Here is a 22,818-nt window from a genome sequence, read left to right as displayed (position 1 = left end):
ACAAACAAGATGTGCTAACTTGTATGGTTATAAAAAAGACCTAATTTAACTTTTCGTGCTGATTCTAAAATAAGAAAAAAAAAGTCGTAGAAAAATCATATAATTTCAAAAATATTGTTACATTTTTGTTGTAAAAACCCCCTTTATTTAATCAACTTGTATTTTAGGAGCTGGTTCTTTGAGTGGTGCACATGTCCATTCAGAAATAGTTATTAACAAGTAATGATTAGTTTGTAAAACAGTGGCATTGGAGGCTGTCGCTTTTATAGACTACAGATTTGTTAGATCTGTGAAAATACACAAAATTCTTTAGCTGACTTTGAGGATTTCAGCTTTTGTAGTAAGTCTCTTCAAAAATAAAAAAAAAAAAATCATTTTTAAAAATGAGGCTGGACTCTCCTGCTTCTTGGACCAGTTGAAAGCATCACTGAAGTAGTTTTACCTCTATGGGACAGTCTGGTTCCTAGCAGTACAGAGAGGTTCATAGATATGTGCAAGATGTGGTCAGGGTATCAACTTGTAGAACTCACAGAAGAGGACATGGACAGGAGGTAGGAGGAGGAGTGTAGAAAACCAGAGTTTAATAAAATTAGGCTTAGAGGAGTATGTACAGAATAGGTGTAGAAGAGTGTCAGTAGACTTAGAGAATTTATGAACATGGGCTGGAAAGGACAGAAAAACAACAGAAGAATGGGGAGATTGGAAAGAGCATATGGAGTAGAATTGATCAAAAAATGGATGACTCTTTGGCAACATGTTAAAAGCTGTTCCCTTTTTCTGATGGGAAGTTGTGATGTACGAAGCAAGCCTAATGAAAATGAGAAGAACGGGATGAAATGAGCCTTGAGACTTAACTGGGGTAAAAAAAAAAAAATCTGAGGTAAAGAGGAAAACTTTGGATTTGATGTGGTAAGATGGAGGAGGAAGAAGGAGATTGTAAAGGTGTTTTAGATCATTTGAGTGGGGATGAATTGCCAGGCAGGCAAGTGAGGTGGGAGATTAGGTAAGAAAAATAAGGCAAGGGAGCCATGAAGCTTTGCTTCTGGAGCAGAAAAGAAAGGACTGTTGAAACTGGAGATTTCCTAATGAGGAATGAAGCATGATGGGGAGAGAGAAGAACATTTGAGACGGTAGACCTGTCAGACAGGAGACGTGGTGGACATGTCTGTATATAGGAAAAAGTTGGAAGCAAGCGTAGTTTAAGACAGGAAAATTTGATACACGTCTCATCAAGGTAGTAGATGATACTCTGTGAGTCTCCCTTCTAGATTTTATTGTGTCACTGAAAAAGTTTAAAGAAGAAAAATATTAGTAGGGCTAAGGTAAATACAACTGGAAGTAATTAGAAATGAAGGTGAAATAATTAGAAAATAAAGTGAAGGGATAGGAAACAAAACAGAAGATGTTAAAAAACATAAATGATAAGAGGAAATCAGGGATTCAGTCATATGAGAAAATTCATATGGTTTCAAGAAGTGTAGATTTTCCTTTTGAAGATGGAATTCATCAGCTAACCAGATGAAGAATGATACTAATAGAGGACACAAAATTTTGTCTCATACTCAATTAAAAAAAAAAAAAAAAAGTACTATCTGGGTAAAATATGTTTTTGTCTGTATTTTCTTACATGGGCTCATATTAATGAAGAATTAACACTGTTTTTCAGAACATTTTTCATGTGTGGCAAAATGGCAAGTAAATTCCTGCCAGTTTAACAGAGAATGTGTATTGTGGTGGCTGGAAGTAGGGACACAGGGGTCACTGCTCCTTTCTTCTGCTCTTGGCTTTACTCTAAAACTACTGTTGCAAAATTGTGCAGATCACCGTTTTTAATTCAAGATTTTTCATCTGTAAATTAGACATAACGATACCTACCTACCTCACAGGAGTGTTGTGAGGTTTAATTAATGTTTGTTAAGCTCTTCAGCATTTTTGGATGAAAGCAGATATAAATGAAACCTCTTGTTGTTAATAATGGGAAAACACCAGGCAGATGATGTAGGTTTGATTCTGGGGTTGGAGGGAGGAGATAGGACAGTTACATTATATTGTTTAAAGCATATTTAAACAAAATAATTGAAAATGTTTGGTTAGAAGTTATATAATTATTAGGTTTATTTATCGAATCCAAGCATTTACTTACAATTCGCTTATAAGAACATGCACATAGACCTAGTGTTTTGTTTCATCTTAAGATAGTTTAGGACTCCTTTGGCTTTGAAAAGTTGAGTAAATCATCTACGTTCCCTTTTTGCCTCCATTGTAAGATGAATTCTTTATAGTCTACTTACATATACAAAACCAAGCCAAGCATTTCTCTGTCGTCAAACACTGTGTTAAGGTTTCTGGAAGGGCTGAAGTGCTGTACTTGGAGGTCATAGACTTTGGAATAACAAGTCAGTAGGCAGCAGTAATGGTAACAAATACCTGAAATTCTGTGTACTAAGAATATGTGTCTACAGTGTTATTTAAGCAACCCACTAATATGGTCAGGAGAAAATTTTTGAGAAAATTGTTGACAAAAGTAGTCAAGTGAACTAGTGTTGAGTGATATCAGTGGGGGCATTAGCCTCACTAAACCTTGTTTCTGAAGCTTTATTCCTATTTAAGTAGGAAATAGTCAAAACAACCTTTCTAGTTAGAGTCAAAGGAAATGCTGTGTGTATTCACCAGCAAGTTTCTTAGAATCGACTGTGCCTGTAGAGGCAAACTTTACAAATGTAGTGGTGTGTCAGCAACATCACAGGTGTCATTATAAATGTCAGCAGTACATAAGTGGTATTTGTAAATAAGCACAAACATGTGAAATGGTCTATGTTTGTTAGTCAACCATTACGCACCTTTAGTCTGCCGAAGCCTAGCGCTTGGTTGAGTAGCTCATGGGAGTTGAATGCACGCTAAATATCAAGTGGTGTTACACAGCTTGAAAAGAAAAAGATCTTTAAAGAAAAAAAAGCGCTTTTTTTTCCCCTAAGTCATCCTGTTGATGCCCAAGAAAATGCTTCCATGAGTGTTAAGAAAGGAACTGTCTATAGACTCCAGGAGACATCCTTTATGGATCTCTCTTGTCCATGCTCATTCAGAGCTTCAGTAGGAAGGCAGAGTGCTGCAGCTCTGAAGAGTAGCTTGAATCATTTTGCATGAATATTGCCCTCTCCAAGGATATTGGCATGCAAAACAGGTTTTGTTCATCTTGGCGCATTTTGAATGCACCTCACAAATGGATTCTTAGCCACTTTGAAATGAACAGACAGAGTTTGGATTAAGTTCTCTTCAGCAGAAGTGAACTAATGCCTGATCGATGCAGATAGGTGGAAATAACTCATTTTCTAAACTTCTCAAAGCATTTGCTGCTGTTTAATTTGGGTGCCCTGTCTGCATTGTTTCCCACTGTATATGTTTGCTGGAGGCAACTTACTCTTCCCCCTCCCTGCCCCTTCTCCTCTCTCTTAATTATATCTCCAATATTCAAATCGGGAGAGTGAAAGTGTCTTCCAGAGCTATTTCTGCTTTAAATGTGGGGCTAAACCAGGTTGGTCTGGCACCTTCAAGTATCTACAGCAACTGATCTTTGTGGGACCAACCTCTGTGATGGGAAGATCGGAGCTGAAAAGGTTGAGAAAGATCGGAATCATTTACTCTGTAATAAGACCCACGTAACACCTCTCTTAGATTCAGATCCATTTTATGAAAGCGATTTTTGAAAATCTCAACATAAATAGATAAGCTTATGGAGATACCATTAAACCTGTTTGCCAGTTTTTCTAAAAACAGCCAAGAACAGTGGTGTCCAGAGCCGGCACACTAAAAATGCAGCATCTTTATTTTCCATTGTGACTGATGAGTAAGGATGCACTAACTTCCCTGGATCACAGAATAGCTTCCAAGATACCCCCAATAAAATCCACTAGGATAAAGCAAACTTCTGGGGCCTAAATTTTCTTTGCTTGAATTTTTGCAATCTTGACTTCATTGCTCAGCAGAGGGTAGTTGTTACACTGACTGGGAGAAGGTGCAGCTGCGAAGGGTGGAAGTTTATGAAGGTGACAGGGGTTCACAATTTCCCTTTTGTCAGCTGGAAGGTGACACTAAAATTTCTTTAAACTACCTAAATTCATTGGAATTCTGGCAAAGACAAACAAATTTTTAAATTTTAAAAATGATTCTACTTCACCTCAAATTTCTGTTGTGTGGTTTAGTTAATAGGGAAGAAGTTTTCCTAGTGCCGATGTTTGGTGTGTTTGGGTTGAAAGCCTTCACAGCAAAAGGGTTCTTGGCTTTCATCTAGAGCAACAGCGAATGCTGCAGATTTTGCAGGAGTGCTAGCAAGTCAGTGTTATTTCTGCTGAGCAGTTGCTAAGACTGGTTTGAGACCTGATGAGTACCTGGTGTGTCTTTTCAAGGTCTGAAGTGCCACAGTTGACTATTCATTGTATAAGAAAAAACCATAATGAAAAATAATACCAAAGGTTTTGGCTTTGAGTCTGACTGCACGTGGAAGACTCTGAGATAACCACTGCTTTTATTTTAGAACTATTTCCAAGCTGTCCATACGCTGTTCTGGGCCTACAAGAGCTGCTTACGGCTGCCGTGGATGCTTAGCTGATGGTATTGCTAAGAATTTCCCCATGACCAGAATAACTGCACAACGCTTTTGTGCGAGTTAGAACAGATCTTTCACTTGCTGGTGAAAAACTTGTGATCTTTGTGGCTCTGAAATGAAGATGTGGGAATATTAAGCACAGACTTGGCATGCATGAGGTGTAAATGGCTTCTTGTGTTGGCTTGTAATGGTATTTCAGGCATTTCAGCCTATCAGCAATGTCAGTAAGAGCATCTCCTAATAGCCAGCTAAACTTTAAATAGTTAGGATCCTCAAGTAATGACCTTAAAATAGTTTCTCCAGCTCTGAGCTCTGCAGTGAAGATGTTTTTCTCTGCACCCCAGTACTCATGGTCATTACAAACCACACTTAATGTTCTTAATGTTGGAGGAAAGTGGTTCTGTAGGTTCTCTGGTGCTTCAGGTTGAAGTAGCTGATGAATGACAGCATCATTTCGGTTTTATTGAACAGGATGTTTGATTTTGATAAGGGGCTTGACATTTTAGGAGGAAGGTTTTAGGAGCATGGCCAGTTGACTCAAGCAGGGTAAAGGCTTTTCAGACTCTATTTTTAAGATTGCTGGAGAAGTGATTCTCAAGTGATGCTAAAGCTGAACTCCTAAGTGGATTTTACTAATATGTTAATGATTTATAATGAAGTAAAATAAAAAAATCATCTGATTTTAACTCTTTTTGTAAAGACCACAGTGCAGATTGTGTGCTATAGCCAGATTTGTTACATGCAACGCAAACAAAGTTTTTAAGGAACAGACTTACTGATGGTGGTGATTTTAAGGGTGCTTTTGTAATATCAGCCATCTGATAATCTTCAAGGAAAAAATTTACATCTTGACGTCCTCTGTGCGTTTCCTTGCCTTGCTGTTATCTGTGGCAGTGCTAAACAGGGCCATGCTTGTTTCAAGTCTGTTAGGGTCTCCCCCAGATATTAATATTTATTCTTTTTGCAGTATCTGTTTTTAAACATCAGCTCAGAACCTAAACTTGTTTACAAAATAACAAATATAACCTTCCAAAACAGATTGTTTTGGGATGCTTGTGTATTGCTTTTATTCATGAAAAAAAAAAATCCTGAAATGCTCACTATTTCAATTGACAGATGATAACAGACATCTTTATTTAACTCATGTCAGTATTTTTCAGCTTTCTGCAATGTGTGTATCCATAGATACTTCCCAGTGGAGGAGGTAGACCCCTTAACTTTCTCATACTTGCAAAGTAAAATAAAATGTATGAATATGTTTGGGTTTTGGTTTTTTTTTTTTTCATTGCTTTAAGCAAATCCTTCGAAGTGTTTTGCAGACTCTGCAGACAACAGAATGGAAAGGAGTGACTTAAGGCATTAGATTTGGTATTCCTGGGTCAGCGGAGATGTTGGGGAACACTTCCATTGAGTTGGTAGAAAGCACTGTGGTCGTACTCTGGAGCCTTTAATATTGCTATAGCCCTTCCACAGGGCTCAGTCAAAACTTCATAGGGAAATGATTTACAGGAGGCATGATGCTGCACCACTAAATCAGATTGGCAACTCTGATTGCTCTAGATTTATAAATTGATGTGGATAACATATCTTCTGTATGTCAAGTTGGAAATAGGATGTAAATATTCTTAAAATGGAAAAATATGTTTAGCGCCATACAAAGTCCTCATTCAGTGTTGTGTGATGTTTACTATTGAATCTGAGAGCTGTCGAGCCGTTTATGAAAGGGATGACATGATGCTGACTGGACGGAAGTTAATGAGATGTATTTCTGTTCTCATAGATACATAATATGAAGCACTGGTTCAGCTCTCTCCTGAGAAGACAGGAGTTGGGCAAGTGGAAGATCAAAAATTATTTCATCTCTTGAATTTTAGTACTTAATATTTTAAATTAAGGATTTTTTTTTTTTTTTTTTTGTGCAGGTAACTTTGCAGCCTTGAAATACCTTTATGAATCTCAACGCCATCATATCCAAACTGCTGTAGGGATCTAATATTTAGCTGTTGCTTCCTATAAAATAAAAAAACCCTGATGATTTATTCTCTTCACTTGGTGAAGGGGTTTGTAGCTTGGCAAAATCCTCATGATTATCATTTTAAATTGCTTGTGTTGTGGGTCTTTAGGTGAATAACACAACAGATACATTTGTCACCCCTTTTGAAGTCCATTTTCAGTCATGATTGAATTTAATTTTGAAGTAACCTTACTGGAATGTGTTGTGAAGTTCACGTTTCTGTCTCTCGGTGATACTCTTTCGTGTGGGACTCTGCCCGGATTTCACAGTTGAACTCGATTTGACAGTAGATCTCATCCCATCCTTTTTGTTGACTCAAGGTGTGACTGAAGATGCAGATCCTTTCATCACATATTCAAATGGATAGTTTCTGACTGCAAAATAAATCTGGCTTGTGCCCACTCAAAAGTTGCTGCCAAACATCTCAGGCTACCAAGCCTAATGTTTAAATTAATGTTTAAATTAACTCTTGCAATTCCAGCTTTTGTACAAGAGGAGTGTTTTAAGTGCTAAATGCCACATTTTGATGATATGAGAATGATTTGTTATTCATCCTTTAAGGTTTTACTACTTTAAAGTTGCTGTAGAAGACAAAACTGTTTGATGTAGAGTGATTGTGTCATGTCACAGAGAAATTAAGGAGTGTTTTGTCTTTTAACCAGTTAGCTAATATGAACTATAAGTCTTTCAAATCAAGTTAGTTAAAATATTTACAAGTCATTTTTTCAAGTGGATATATATATATGTTCTTAAACTGACTGTGAATGCAGGTTGTAATGCTTACCTTTCTATACAGACACTGGTCTGAAGCCCAGAATGTGTGGAACACATTTCTCATCATATTCCTAATAAATCGGAGGAACTTCAAAATGCCAGCCCATTATTACCAGGCTGGTGCTTTTTCTATAATAGGGAACCAGCAACTAATATGTCTCCTGTCAAGTTTAAAAATAGCACTACATCTCCCATTACCACACCTATTAGTTCCCTATCCACTCGGAGATACTCTAAATCAAGTATTGTTCATCTATTTAAGCTTAATGTGAGCATTCAAGATCATCAATATTATCAAATTTATAGTAATAGGTACAGGACTGGAAGAGATGAGTCTTGTAAAACAGTCTTGAGTCTTCAAGCACTGTAAACACCGTCCAAATAAGTTAGATAAAACCAGCATACCATTAAACAATATTAGCACTCTCTGCTAAAGTAAGTTATCACTGTTCCAGGCTTCTGAATTACACGGCAAATGGGAGCTCATAATTAAGTGTTAAATCAGAATAACTAATCTTCTATCAAATACAATTCCTAACCTTGCATTTTCAGGTTATACTCTCATATTAGGTCTGTACTAATTTTACTTTTTTTTCCCCCAAAAATCCTGTTGTTGGCCAGAGTGCTACCCAAAATAATAGAAGTTTTTCTGAAGATAATTGTTTAATATCTACTGGTTTGCAGCATACTCGGGTTGACTCCTGTAGCTCTGTTGGGACCGTTAAAGGGAGGAGGCAGAGGAACAAACTGGGGAAGTTTAATTCAGTTTGCTGGCGGTGGGTAGTTGTGGCCGTAGTTGTTTCTCTGGCAGACCATGGCCTTGGTTCTTCATCACACTTTTTTTTTTTTTTTTTCCCCCTTCTCTTTTGGTTTAGAAATCAAGAAAATTCTCACCTAATTAAATATAAAAATTACTTTTGTTAACCTGAACTCACAAAAATAGTTTACACACTATTTAGTGTCCCCGCTACCCTGTTCTGAGTAGTGTTTAGTCCCATGTACGCCTCTTACTAGGTCAATTAGAGACATACAAACCAAACTGTGTATTGCAATTGCTATTTGCAATGTACTGGGAATTACATCGGTCAATGAAATTTCCCTGAAAATACAAGTCTTTCGAATGCTGTGCTCCAAAGGGAGGATGTATGCTTCCCCACCAAGGTAGTGTTGGCTGTATGTGGTTTTGAGTTAACCATAAATGTGATACACAGATGTGTTTCTCCACTGGAAGGAAAAAAAAAAAGTAATTATTTAGTTTATTCAATGTAGATTAAGCTCTTCAAAGATGTTGGCTGAGGATAGCTAGAAGTATAGGTGCAAAGTATTTATGACAATCTTAGACTGTGTCAGGAAAGAAGGTGAAAAAGAAGATTCTAAGGATTTTTTTTTTTTGCTTTTCTGTAGTTGAAAAAACCCAAATTCAATTTACAGTACAAGAAATGATGAAAGTCATTAGTGCCTTTGCCTAGATAAAATAATAAAACAATTTAAATGCTGAGTTTTAAAATGCGTATTCTGCATATGCATTAACAACTTTTTCATAAGGATTTATAGCAATACTGTTTACTTAGCATGCACGGGATAATGTGCAGATTTTACAGCATGTTACTTTCTAAATATGTAGACTCCAAAAGGAACCATTACTGTCTCCTATGTCAGGGTGTCTCTGGATTAATAGCTGTGGGACATCTTTAAACTGTAACTTTCAATTCCTGCTGTTGCATTTCAGGGTTGAAAGCACAGATGTAAGAACTGAACCTGGCAATCCTCGCAGTTTGCTTTTTAGTTAAGATCAAAACAATTCTTTAAAAATTCTATTGTTTGCAATTCTAATTGCATCAGCTCCAGCTCTGCTGTGTGCTTCTTACCTATATGGGATATGCGCCTGCTGCACGCTCTGATGTGTGAGCATTTTGAGGAACATAATACTCAGAATGATGAAAAAAAAAAAAATTAATAATTGTGTATTTTAAGGCATATTACAAGCAGCTGATTTTTCAGTATATGTGTATTTACAGTGATCTTAAAATAGTCCATAGGAGAATAGCTTAGCAGTCATTTAAGCAGTAACTTAGCAGTCCTTCAAGCAAATACTTCAAATAAGTATCATAAGTAAGTCTTAAATTAAAAGGGATTTTGAGGCAGAGTTCCGAGATAGGAACTTACCTGAGACCACTGGGACTTCTGCCATTTTCTCCCGTGCACTCTATTTTTATTTCTTACTGGGAATTGATTGTCAATGTAACGAAGGCAGTTCTTTGCAAATGTAGATCATAAGCACCGTAAAATTAAATGTTGTGTTTTAGTGTTTAGTGAAACAAAAGCAGGCAGTGCAATCCATACAAGTTTTGGTGCAGACAGCGTTTGGCCTCCTTGATCCCTGCAGGTAATACTGGGTTTTGTTGTTCTGTAGGTGTGTGCAACTCTTGGGTTGTGTGGCCATGCCAGAGTGTGGTTTATGGGTGTCACCAGTAAACTGCTATTAGTGCTGATGCAGGCGTCCAAATAAAGGTGAACAATTTTGGTTTACCACATTCTCAAAAGAAGGAGAGAATTTCTTGCTTTTTCCAGTTGACTTATATATAAGATAAATTAAGTGGCATTCTCGCTTTGTGCACTTAGACAGTTTAGTAATGACAAACCTTAGAGCCGGTACTTTTGGGTGATCTAAATAGGAGTTAAATTTTGGTCAAACATTAAAATGTGATTGTTTAAGGTATAGCTCTGGGGTTTTGGTGAGTCACTGTCATGAGTGGGAGGGTAACACAGGCTCTTTCAATCTAGGTTTGTGTGTGTGTACACACCGCATCCACACGTCGGATGGGCCAGGAGGGAGAAGGGGTGGAGGAGGAAAGGTAAAGACCCTGTAATAGTCCTCGGGAAAATCCCATTTTATCGGAATGGGAGACATGAAATGTTTCTGCCTATACCAGGTATTACAGTGTGTTTATCTGAAATCATCAAATTTTCAAGTTTATGTCCACAGTGCATACCTGATGGGTTTTGTAGTCAGTTGAGTTGTTAGATACTGAACCACGTGTGCTCTGGATACGGTGGTGGAATAAATTTCTCATACGTGTGGGACTGTAACCGTTAAAACAATCATTACTGAAACCATATACCTTATTTCCTGTAACTAATAGCAGCTCTCCACCTATGGAATATATTAACAATTATTCCTTTGGTTTTGGATTATTGCTCAGCTATTTTGTTGGACAGATATTTAAACACGATCTGTAATTTATGTTGTCTGAACGGAGCTAATTATGGCTTTCTGATGCGAGCTATGCTAATGTTTGTGAAACCACATTTCTGTTTATAAGACAGAGTGAATGTGTGTTCTTTAATAAATCATGGAAAATGATGAGTTTTCTCTACCTAGATTGGTTAACAAAAACACTTTAGTTGGTGTTCACCTAGAGCTTAAAAAGAAGCCATGGGTTTTGTGGCTAGTTGAACACTTAATTCTTCCGTGCTATTAAAGTAAATATTTATTTATTACTCTGTATAGGACTCAGAATTTCTTTTAGAGGAAAGATATTGGGTCAAACAGCAGTGGCCCATTTAAGGACTCCATCACTTGCCGTGCAGTAGAGCTGAAGCAAATGACAAAAGTCCTGGGTGGATGTCACTGTGAGATGCTGGCTTTGGGACAGCACCTCATTAGCTACCAAAACGTCTTGGTGCTTCAGTATACCTCTGTATTAGTCATGTCATTTTTGACACTACTTGGAAGGATTTACTTATTTCAGATAGTTTCTTATTAATGTGTATCCTGAAGGATGTGCTGCTACGTACGGTATAGGCAGGGTAACAGATCGTGCAAGCAAAGGGTGCTGCAGCCCTGCGGCTGGGCTTGAGATGTTAGAGGAACACCCAGGAGTGCTGGCTCCGGAGAGGAAGCGCTGTAATGAGAAACGGGAAGCAGTTCTGGTTTTCGAATATTTGTTGTTTTCTTTGAAATGGGGAAAAGAATACCTGCAGTGATTTATATCTAATTGAGGATTGCATTCCATCAGATACGGTGAATGTTCTCAGGCCATTTATCAGCTGGGTCTTTTCAAGACCTCTGAGGAGTATATGGTACATATTTACCTTCACTTGGCTAGGTCAAGGGAAATCAAAAATAATAGATGGGTTTTTTGTATGTGAACAAAACTGGAAGTCATGTGGGTGAAATATGAGGTAAATGACTGTGTCCTACCTCCTCTATGCCGTTTTAAATACAAGAAATTATTAGTTTTATATAATAAGATTTCCTTCGCGTTATCACTATATCTTTTTAAAATAGAAGATTTATTGACTTTTTCATTGCGCCAGCTTAGTCAATCCCTGAAGTCGATGTGACATATATTGTCCTGCCATTACTCTTTAGTAGTTTCATATTTAGGTAGCTTCTTGTGAAAAACAAAACAAGAACAAAGCATGCCAGATACTGCTCCTTACATAACATTTTTTTTTCTAAATTTGATGTATATTGCTTGTAATTTATACAGATCATACAACACTAGAAGCCTACAAGTGCTAGTGACGATTTTAGTGATTTTTAGGACCTAAAATGTTTCTGGGGAGCGAGAGCTTTGTAAGAAAACCTTTGAGCTTGAGATTGTCTCTGAAAAATGTGCCATGGCTGCTTTTCACCCTCTTGTGCTGCTGCCGTGGGGTCTACGAGTGTTCTTGTGAAGAATTACATAGCAGGAGCCATCTAACGCCGCTCCATGATGGAGCCACAATTTCAACCCTGTTTCCCAATGTAAATAGCCAAAATGAGTTTATTGTATGGCAATATTTGTGTAATATTTGCACAACGTTTGTTTGTGGTTTTTTTTAATAGATCTAAAGGTAGGGTAAATGCAGAGTAACCTAAATGTCAGGATCTTTAAGCAAGAAGGAAACCTGAGAACTGAAAAAGTCTCTTACCGTCAGCACGTACAGTCATTCTCTGTCCCCATAAGGGATGTACAGTGAAAACTGTTGCAAAATAAAACCAAAAAGCACATTGTCGACTCAGCTAAACCTAGCGACAAAACTGGTTTCAGAACTAGTCTGATGAAGTGCAATTTGATCAGATATTTCATGAACGAATTACTTTATTACTGATACCGCTAATGATTTGTAAATTAACTGTAGCTCATTCTCCCTGAGTTACTGACTCAGTGGCATTTACCAACTTTTCACATACCCCCTTTTTTAGGGGCTGAATTTGCAAAATGCTTCCCTCTAGTCCTTTGAGTTAAATTTTCGGTGACATTTGATGACAAGCATAGCATGATTAATTACAAATTGTTCTTTAGGTGAATAGTGCATCTTCTAAAACACAGCTTGTGTTTTTATAGCAGTTATTACCCTTCAGGCTCCAAAAGGGCTTTGGAGTAGAGACTATGATTTCGGTTACATCATTGTAAATTCAGAAAACGTCAGTGATCTCAAAAGTGTGATTTTTGAAATTAGGTCAGTGGAAAAGAGATCAGAATCTGCATTGCTACCTGAAAAGAAGCAAGCTCCAAAATGGAGTGAAGTTTCTGCTTCCAGAAGGCATATTTGTCCAAAAAAAAAAAAAAAAAAATTTGAAACAGTATGGGGGAGTGAATAATAGAGCAAATTATAACCTGAATCTAAACTGGATTATGGCAAGAAAGAGCACAGAATACTTTTTCTCTTGCTGATTGATCTGTAATGACCCAGGAGATCTACATCACTCTTTCAGCTTGCACCATGATGGGCCAATGACTCAAAGCTATCAAGAGGTTTCTTATATTTTGTCTTCCAATTAAATTTATTCAGTGTTTGGTTTTCTGTTGCTGGCTAGTTGATCTTTTGATAAGCTATGGTGCACTTGTACAGTGGGTTTTGTTTGTTTGTTTGTTTTCTACCCTCTGATTACAGCATACATAATGTCTTTAACCTGAACTTGAATTTAACTAAATTTCAAGACTGAGGTGGTGACTGAGATTTTCTGGAGAGCATGTTGTTCTCTGTTGAATTCTCACTTCTTGTCACCAGAGGGTTTGAGAAGATAAGGATTACAGTTTGAAACCACTAGAAATTACTAGTCAGGAAATGATGTACGGTCTTGCAATATCCAGCATCAAATATGAAGCCTGAGCTAGTAAGTTTAGGAGAGAGTCCTCCCTTGTTAGGGTATGTTGAGAAGGAAGCCATAGAGAGGCAGTCATGGGTGATGAATACATCTCAGGGTTTTGTTTTCAACTTTTGTATGAGATGGTTTTACTTGAAGCATCTGAAAAGCAGCTTTTCAGTACCCCGAGTCTGTGACTCATGAAAGAGGTGAGCAATAGTCACAGTGTTTTCATCTTTCCCTTCACTTCGGGCAGCACGTTTTGCATCCTGTTTGTGAGCGGCTCTGGCTTCTCATCTGAGAGCTTCCTTAAGCCTGCAATACTGTTCTCTTCCAGCCATTTCGGAGTATTAAAAAAAAAAAAAAGACATAGTTTACATCTCCTGGAGTGCCTGAGCACGTGGCTCGGGTGGTGATCCAATCTCCCAGTGGTACAGGAGAGAGTCTTGGGGTGATGCTCAGACTTTATTTCCCCAGGCTGCTCTCTGGCTTTAAGTCACTTCTCCAAATTACTGGTATGAGGAACTATTGGGGCTGAAGTGTGTTTGAATTGTTCTTTAGTTTTATCTAGCACCAGGAAAAAGGGGGAAACCTATATAAAAATGAATAAACTCCTTACTAACCTATCGAAGAATTGTATGTATTTAAGAGTTAGTGTGTAAATTAAAGCTGCTTTTAAATATCTGATTGAAAACAAAACAATAAATTCAAAATACAGCTTTTTTTAAGTCCTGCATGTTCTGATTCGTTTAACAATTACAGTATCTCGTAATGATTGAAACTAATAGGTGTGATAATTTTATCATAATTGCTAAGTAGCCTTTTCTGAAGTAAACTCATTAATATAATATGAAAGATTAATTTCATGTGAAAACTGAAGACGCTGTACAGCCTCTCAATAGGTTTCTGTTTTTTTAATATAGTTAAAAAAAAAAGAAAAGTATTCCTAAAGTAAAATATTTCTCTATTGTCATTTTCAGAATCTAAAAGTCCTTGGAAAATGAGTGTTCTTCTCATTGAAGCCTTTTATGGTGGTTCCCATAAACAGCTGATGGATCTTCTCCAGGAAGAGCTACAAGAAGACTGTGTCCTCTGTACGCTCCCTGCCAAGAAGTGGCATTGGAAAGCACGGACTGCTGCTCTTTATTTCATGCAAACAGTGCCTGCAAGTACTAAATACAGGTAACCCAGGAACTGAATGATTTCTAAGCTCAAATTACAGAGAGGCCTTCAACCGGGTATCTTGAGCTAAATCTTTGGTTATGTGCATGCAGGTGTATATGAGCAACCCAGTGGAGACTTGCAATGGAACAATATAAGTTTTTCTTCTTTCATTGACTTCTTGGGATATAATCTGGAAATCACTGCCATGTTTTAGGGTTCTCTATAGACTATTTTGTCTTGCATTGTGAGTCCCTGAGAGTCTCTAAGAGTGCAAGTGTATGGGGACTTGTTTGTGGATGTGTACGCATGTGTATGTACATCTTCTGTTAAAATTATCAAGTGATTTCAGATTAGGCTGAAAGATGGCACAGATGTAAACACTGCAAGCTTCCTCACTTACCCTCTGATGTATCTATTGGCGAGTCTGATTTATCAGAGAGTGCTATTCAGGCTGACCTGGAGGATTAAGGGAGCAGTTTTATCTTAATGACGGTCCAGTTCCGTAATGTGCCAGCAACTGTGGACGTCAATTATGCATTTATGTAAGTGGCAAATTTCTATCAGCTAGAACCTGAACTGATAAAAGCAGACTATTTAGGTCAGCAGATAGCTATCACATAGAGAGAATCAGTCACTCCAGAACCAAGCTGTCTTTAAGCCCAGCTATTTGGTTTGGCCTACCTGATCACTTGAGATGTGGGAAGACAGTTGCCTTGAGCGGTGACGCAGCACGTGGTGTGGTGCATGCTCTGCTCGGGGCACGCTGCAGAGCATCACGGCGTGGGTAGTACATCAACACTCGGTTGGCTTTGCACCTTCGTGGGTAGAGACTGTTTGGGCACAGGGATGTTTTAGCCCGAGCAGCTGCTTTTCAGCCACAGAATGAACTTGAGCAGGACCCTGAGCTCACCTAAATGATGTGCTAACTAGTTACAGTTCAGAACTGAGTCTGAGGTTTGTCACCAGGAGCAAGTAGACCTAGCAGGCTGGGGAAGGAATGTGATTTTTCAAGAATAGATCTTGTGCTATAGAAGGCTTCATTTGAACAGTGTTACCCAACACAATGTCTAATCCGTTTTGGGATGCTTACTATATTATAAACGTCCACCTTTTCTGTGCCTGCTTCTGGCTTGCATTTAAAATAAGCTACCATCCCAAGCCAAATGTTATAATTAATTTTCCCCGGTTTGTCTTGTGCGAGGCATTTAGCTTTGGTTTCCTATTGCTTTCCTTTCGCAACAATTTTGTTTTGGAGGAGTGTGTATATGACAAACTGTTATGTAAATTTGTCTTGTATCGCAACCACATCCTCCAACGCATGGCAATGTTATCTGTGTTCCTTCAAGGTCAGCAGCCCAAGCTGTCCAGCACTAACTGTATTAAACTAATCAGACATCACTCATAGACATACACTTCATTAGTTTAACTTACAGTTACATTGACCTAAGATAACTTCACTCCAATTTGTCAAATAACCCACATCTTGGGGGAAGGGGGGAGGGAATGATGACCAAAAAAAAAAAACAACCAACAACCAAAAACCCCACAAAAAACACAACCCAACAAAAAAACCCCCTCAACCCAGCAGCTTGAAAACTCACTTGAAGTTAATAAACTTGCAATCTGTCATAGACTTATGTGCAAATATAACCTTTACTGACAGCAAATAAATCTGATCTAACCAATGGAGCATCTTAAAGAGAGGAAAGCTTTTTCTTTGCTGTTGCTGTTAGGGTTTGATCAGACAGAATCGAATAGTCAAAGTTGACAAAGATGCGATGTTTAAAAAAGTGTGTACCTCATCCTCGCAGGCAGAATAAAATTTTAGGAACAAGGGCTGATGTGACTGGTGAGAGGAAAACTGATTAGAGGTACCTTCTACTTTACTTGCACATTTTTGATGTTTGTTTTGTAATTGAATGTTTCAAGTATTTTATTAAATTGAAAGTATAAGTGCATCAGACTGCAACCTAATGAGGCTGAGTACTCCTATTAAAAAAACCCATTGATTAAAATTAACATTGATTCTTCTATTTCTAGCTTGCTAGTAAGCACAAAAGGTCTGCTTCCCAGGTAGTAGTTTAAGACTAAATTCTCATTGCAAACTGGCAGGAGTGTGTGTTTTGAATTACACATTTAAATATTTCAACCTTCTTGTGAGGTCATGGGAAATACCAAATTTGCATTATTTATAATATTGACATTATTTGTAGAATAAAATTTTTCTTTTACAAGTGATTTTCATAAATGTGACATTTCATAAATACCTTGTTTCTATTTGTGTGTTTAATAATAAAGAAGGGTCACAAATATTTTGAGTGCAAACACTTGGTAACGGAGCTGCATTACTAAATTGTTCTTTTCAAACTGTAATTTATTTCAGGATGCTGGTATGTATGAGAAATAATACTGATACTAGCAAGTCTAATAGTGCTATACATCTATACAGCAGTAGCACACATACGTATTAAGATCTATACTTTTATACATACAAGCTGATGATGGGAAGGAAGCAGTTTGTTAGTTTTCAAGGGATGTTCAGTGAGTTAAGGAACAATCTTAAAGCACTTTTGAAGCAGAGCATACAGTGCAGAGACATAGATGTTAAATTCAGATACTTTGCAGTGACCAGGGAGTTTACGTGATGAACTTGCAAATACTTCTACTGGAGACATGTACTCCCTTCAGCAAGAATTAAGGCTGAATTGATAAGGAGTTGTGCATCTAATGTTACTTTTGTGAACAGCGTGGCCGATATCTTGATGTACAACAACATTACGTTCCTGTGCAAGAGTGGGGGGATCTACCCAGAGTTGTCACAGGGAGAAGATGTCCTCACCCTTCAAGAGGAACACATGTAGCTATTATGGAACGTTTTGGACACTTAGTATTTTATGAGCAACATTGCATGAGTTTTTATTAGATCCCTGATGCTAAAGCTGTGCTGTGTTTCTCTAAAAAAATGTTGCTTTTCTGTTTTTGTGGCTTCGTTGTGCAGTATGTCATTAAACCAGCTCACATCTTCATTCATCTCCTTAAAGGAGGACAGAAGCCCTCATGAACGGGGAAGATCAGGCACGTGGCGAGTCCCTCCAGCTTCGAAGGCCATCAGGATAGTTTTTAAAGGTGGCTTACTTGGCTAGAAAACTTGTAATGGTCTAATATATTGATGTACAGCAGCCACAGAACTGAGCGTTTTAAAGAGCTTTCTTAATTGCTGTACAGACTCATGTGATTTTTTTCCTTAATTGGAAAGAAGGTGTCTCTTTGCACATTGCATTAATACAAGGAGTTTCATCCTTGTGATGGCAATTTCCAAATCACAGCATTTGGAACGTACTGAAACAGGGCAGAATTACCCTCTGCTTTCTCTAGACAAGTTTCTGAGCAGTTACAGAGTTGTTTTAGCAGTTGATGGAATATTATAATCTTCATTCCGTAAATTAGGAAGGTCCAGCAGAGAGACGTGACCTCCCCAGGCTGCTGGCAGCCTGCAGGGCTGCTGCGTTGTCTGCTTTGTCTCCCAACTTGCTTCAGACAGCTTAAACTCTTTGATAAATGTAGATGTCTGATCTTGTCTACAGTTGTTTTCCATAGCACGTAGTGACTATTTGGTAATTCTAGAAAGCACGTAACAAAAAAGAGTAATTTTAGCCTTTTCTTTTATTCTTAATTCAATGAAAGTTCTCGAATTTGAAAATACAGTTGCACAATTTAATAAAAAAAAGAGGTTGCTTTTCTTTTTTATTTTATTCTGTTCTTTATTACCCTGAACGATCTTTTAAATTTCAAATAATAAAACAGTTGATATGATGCATTAGATGAAAGCGTTTTATATTTTAGGGACTGTCCTCAACAGAAAGTATTTCAAACCCTGAGAAGTTAGTAATACGAGTTAGATCTGCAAAACGGAGAGACTAAACTGGGTGTAGCTTCCAGTTCGTTTTAATAGCACTGCTAGATTATTATATATATATATATATATATATATATATATAAAAATATATATAAATATTATGTGTAGCATTCAGTATTGCCCCCCAGGTAGCTGTTCATATGAATAAAGATTTTATTTGTAACAGGCTCTAGCCCTAGGGTAAATGTTAGCATATATATACCCCTTGATATCTGACAACTATATTTTAAAGACAAACTCTCTGCTTTTTACATTTTACAAAAGAGAAAGCAAATCATTGTTTTCAATTAATAGAGCTCTGAAAAAATCCAAACCTGGGGGGTGTGTTGTTCAGCAATGTGTGGTATATTCCAGCACTATTTTTTTTTTTAAATAACCTGTTAAAATTACTAGATTTAGGAATGTTTCAGATCTGATGCTTTCATTCTGTTCTATAAGGAGAAAATATGTTGTTATACAGTGAATTCTTCACTAACTGATGGACTGGTGTCATCTGAGTGTCCTCTTAAAAATGTGATGTTGTAAATTTTGATTGCAATGATTATTTCAGTCCCACTGAAAACATAACACATTTTGCGTGTGTGAGCATTCACAAGCTAGAGTACTTACTGTTTTCTAGATATATTCTTTTAAAAAAAATATGCCTGCAAGTAATATGTCCTGAGGAAGATGTTGGAAGATGTGAATTGAAGCAAGGCAGTGCAAATTTCGGCCATTTCATTAAAGCTGAATACATAGATACCCCTTTGTGCTGGGAACATTTCTATCTTTTTACATCTTTATGTCAAATACTGGAAGTGCAGCTTTATATAATCATTGTAGAAAGGGGAATAAATTTCCCTGCATTAGAGGCCTTTCCAGCATTTAGCCCTAATAACACTCAGTTAAGAAATAAATAATTTGTATGTGTGAGTAGTAGGTTAGTTAAATAAAAGATAACCTTGTGCCTGCAAATTTAAAAAAAAGTTTACCTGACACTATTTTTTTTTTTTTTCATCATGTTGTTTTCTTCTGAATATAGGTGAATAAAACTTGAATCTTATTTATGGTATCGACTACTCAAAGTGTGTATTTTGGTCTTACTGATGAACTTTGTTACATTTGAAGATGGGATGTAGCTCACCTTCTTGGAATTGCTGAATAATTTTCTGCCCAGAGCTGCTCTTAGTTTCACACCATTTCTTTGTTGCTCAGTGTAAAGTTAATGTTTGTGTGTTTTAACTGCAGTTTTGGGTCAGATGCAGTGGAATGTGCTCTTGGAGAATAGGCTGAGTTGTCCTTTGTACTTTAGTTGGTATAAAGGGATGAAGATAGAAGGTGCCTAAATGTGCTCCCTGAAGATGGGGTTCAGATCTCATCTTTGTTTAAAAATAGCATGTGACTGTAATTTACTCATTTCTGTAGCCTCACTGAGAGATACAAATAATGATGTTCTTACCTTGCTGTAGAGATGTCCAAAGGAGAGCACAGGAGACGCTGCTTCGTCCCGTGCTACTCTTTTACGCACCCCAGCTGAGTAAAAGGTCATTACACTTCTTTAATTTCATCAGTGCTAAACTTGCTTGCTTTTTTTTTTTTTTTTTTTTTTTTAAGCCAATCATTTGAGTTCACCAAGGTTAGTTCACACGGGCTTCTGCAAACACATACACGTTCGTCCTGCCCACGCTTTGAACTAGCTGGTTGGGAGCTCGCTTCACACCGGGGGCCAGATGGCCATCCTAGCACCGTGTTGAGCCTAAACCAATAAACCCCACCGAGATACGAGACACAGGCACCGTGTACTGAGCTAAAACAACTTTGTGACTTCTGACCAGAGCTGGCTGGTGTCCAGCCAGCTTAAAGTGTAAGCAAAGAGAATATACGTCCATATGGAATGGCACGAAGCTCCACTGCTTATCACAGATGATGCCCTCCACTTCTGTAGATCCAGATAATAGAGGGTGTCCCAGCCTGAATAACAGGCGTGAAATTCTCTCTGATGAGGGAAAAATTGGAGGCCGTCTGATGCTGGGTGTACGTAACGTGGGCACGTACACTTAAAACAGGGTGTTTTGTGATTTAGGGCTAATATCACCCAAAATCTGTTTTGAAAACTTCATCTGAAAATGTTATTGTTCAAAGTAGACTTCTAAAGAAGAGCATGTAACTGAATGTATTTGATTTTTATCAAAACGCTAATGCAAAGCAATGCTTTTGACAAAGTTAACAAAAGAAGAATGTTTAAATTAATATTATTTTTGGATTTAAATCGGGAAGATACTGTAAGTAAAGGTAAAAAATTAAGTAATCCAGTAAAAAAATTAAATAAGGTCTAAGGGCAGAATCATTTCCTACTGAGGATAAGAGCACTGCTGTAGTTTTTCTGCTCACGATTAAACTGCTAAAATTTACTTCCCAGTATGACGGAGAGAGGCTGCCTGAAAGTTTTCCTGAAGCTGGCGAAGGAGGTGGGATCTCCTTTGTTGGGCAGATTAATTACCTTGCTGCCACAGCACAGAGGGGCCAGAACCAACGTTCTGGCGCTCAAAGTCCTTGTACAGTGCCGTGATTTAAGAGCAAATGTTTTTATTCTTAAGTCTGGCTGCGTAAAAACTTGGAGGAGAAGAATCCAATAGCAAAAACAACCCCCCCAAAAAAATCTTTTAAGAAACAGGACAAATAATTTCCTAAGTAAACTACCTGAAATTTATTCAGGCAGACAGCAATGTGATCTTAAACATTCACTTTGCATTAATCAACTTTGCCTCAGATAAAATGCTGGCAGATGGTAGCTATTCATTTTAAAAGTGACAGGTTTTCTTTACGTTTTTGTGTGGAAACCCCCACATGCACTTTTCCCTCCAAAAACTTTAGTTATTTAATTTGTCCAACATGCCTTTTTTTTTTTTTTTTTTTTTTTTTTATTTTTAATACAGTACCATCATTAGGCAATTTCACAATTTTGGATAGTTAAAAGAGATTTTAGATGAATTTAAATACAGGCTCCTTTGAAGTCAGTGGAGGTATATATATGATCTCCAGTTTGGCAGAAATAAAATGGGAATGATGAACATGATGCAAGGAGAGGTGCGGGACCGGGAAGGACACTGCTTGGGACTGCTGGGTGATCTATAGAAAGTGCTAATGTGAAATGGCAGTTGTCTGTTTGATGTGCAAAAGATTTGCTGAAAATTCAGAAAAATATTCTGATGAGACAAGGAAAGAACAATCTGGTTTTTCAAACCCTAGCATGTGTTTTCCTTTATGTTCTCAAATGCTGGGTGAAATCCTTGTTTTTCTTTCTAAAATGAATTTTATGAATCACCTGGAGAATTGATATTTACATTGCTGGCAGTAAAATGTAATGAAATTGTGCATTATGATTCAGTATTTCGACACTTAGGATTTTAATGAGTGTTTTATCTGTCCTTTGAAATGGTTGCTGTGTATATATTTTATTTCTAGATTAGTTATGGATTGCATTTCTGTTTTCAGATAACAAACTTACACAGTATTATATCATAAAGAATCTTGATACTTTCTGCAATTCGTTGTCCTTCTAGTCCACAACAATAATTTGATCTTCCAAGGGGAAAGAAACAAAGCTTTCGGTTTGCATCCAATAGAGAAAAAAATCTTGATTTTTTTTTTTTTTTCTGTGCTGCTTTTTCCCCTAATCTCAAATTCTTTTTTATTTTCACCTAAGAAGTAAATAATACAGATTTTGTCATTTTATCAGATACTTGGTTTGCACCTGATTTGGGTGTATAGCTTTGTATTCCAATGTTATAAATAACTAGCTTTCTTAATGAGTACTCACAGCTTGGCTGAGTTTTGTGAATTGATAAATAATGAAATTTTATGTTGTGCAAATTGTTTTTAGAAAAACATTTTTGGGAGAAGCCCTACCTTAACATTAATACTTTCTTCTCTCTTTTTTTGTTGTTTTTTTTGTTTGTTTGGGGTTTTTTTTGGTATTTTGTTTTTTGGGGGTTTTTTTTGCAAGCATTAGCCTGACCCAAATACACTGAAATTTGAAAGTCTTGGTTCAGGTGGCTGGGGAGATCTCAGCTGCCAGTCTACAACAGATCAAGAATTCAGTTACCAAGTGGAACCCAAGTGCCCGTACCTGAGAGCTCAGTACCCTGCTCAGCTGGTTTCACTTCCACTTGCTCCATATCTGCTCACCTTGACTCTGTTGACTACAACTGCTGTGTCCACTGGGCAGGGGCTTTCTCTGATGAGCTTGGGTGGTACAGGCTGGAAGTTCAAGGAGTATTTCCACAACT

General features: G+C 37.4%; 1 protein-coding gene across 10 annotated transcripts in view; it reads left to right on the top strand.

The window, feature by feature from the left end:
- Positions 1–22,818, top strand: part of GTDC1 (glycosyltransferase like domain containing 1) — a 179,458-nt gene that overhangs the window by 39,146 nt on the left and 117,494 nt on the right. For 9 of the 10 annotated variants that reach the window (XR_003398783.1, XM_026852565.1, XM_026852562.1 and 6 more), the window contains one exon: positions 14,451–14,652. Coding sequence is in view for 9 of the 10 variants with exons in the window: in XM_026852565.1 (XP_026708366.1) it covers positions 14,471–14,652 (182 nt within the window). In the remaining variant the exon portion in view is untranslated. Of the gene's footprint in view, positions 1–14,450; positions 14,653–14,983; positions 15,177–22,818 lie in introns of those variants that run through there. The other variant, XM_026852564.1, reaches the window with a different exon arrangement.

The sequence above is a fragment of the Athene cunicularia genome (assembly GCF_003259725.1).
Source record: "Athene cunicularia isolate RWA chromosome 7 unlocalized genomic scaffold, athCun1 chr7_part1, whole genome shotgun sequence".
Classification (NCBI taxonomy): Eukaryota; Metazoa; Chordata; class Aves; order Strigiformes; family Strigidae; genus Athene; species Athene cunicularia.
This window is presented reverse-complemented; position numbering and strand designations above follow the sequence as displayed.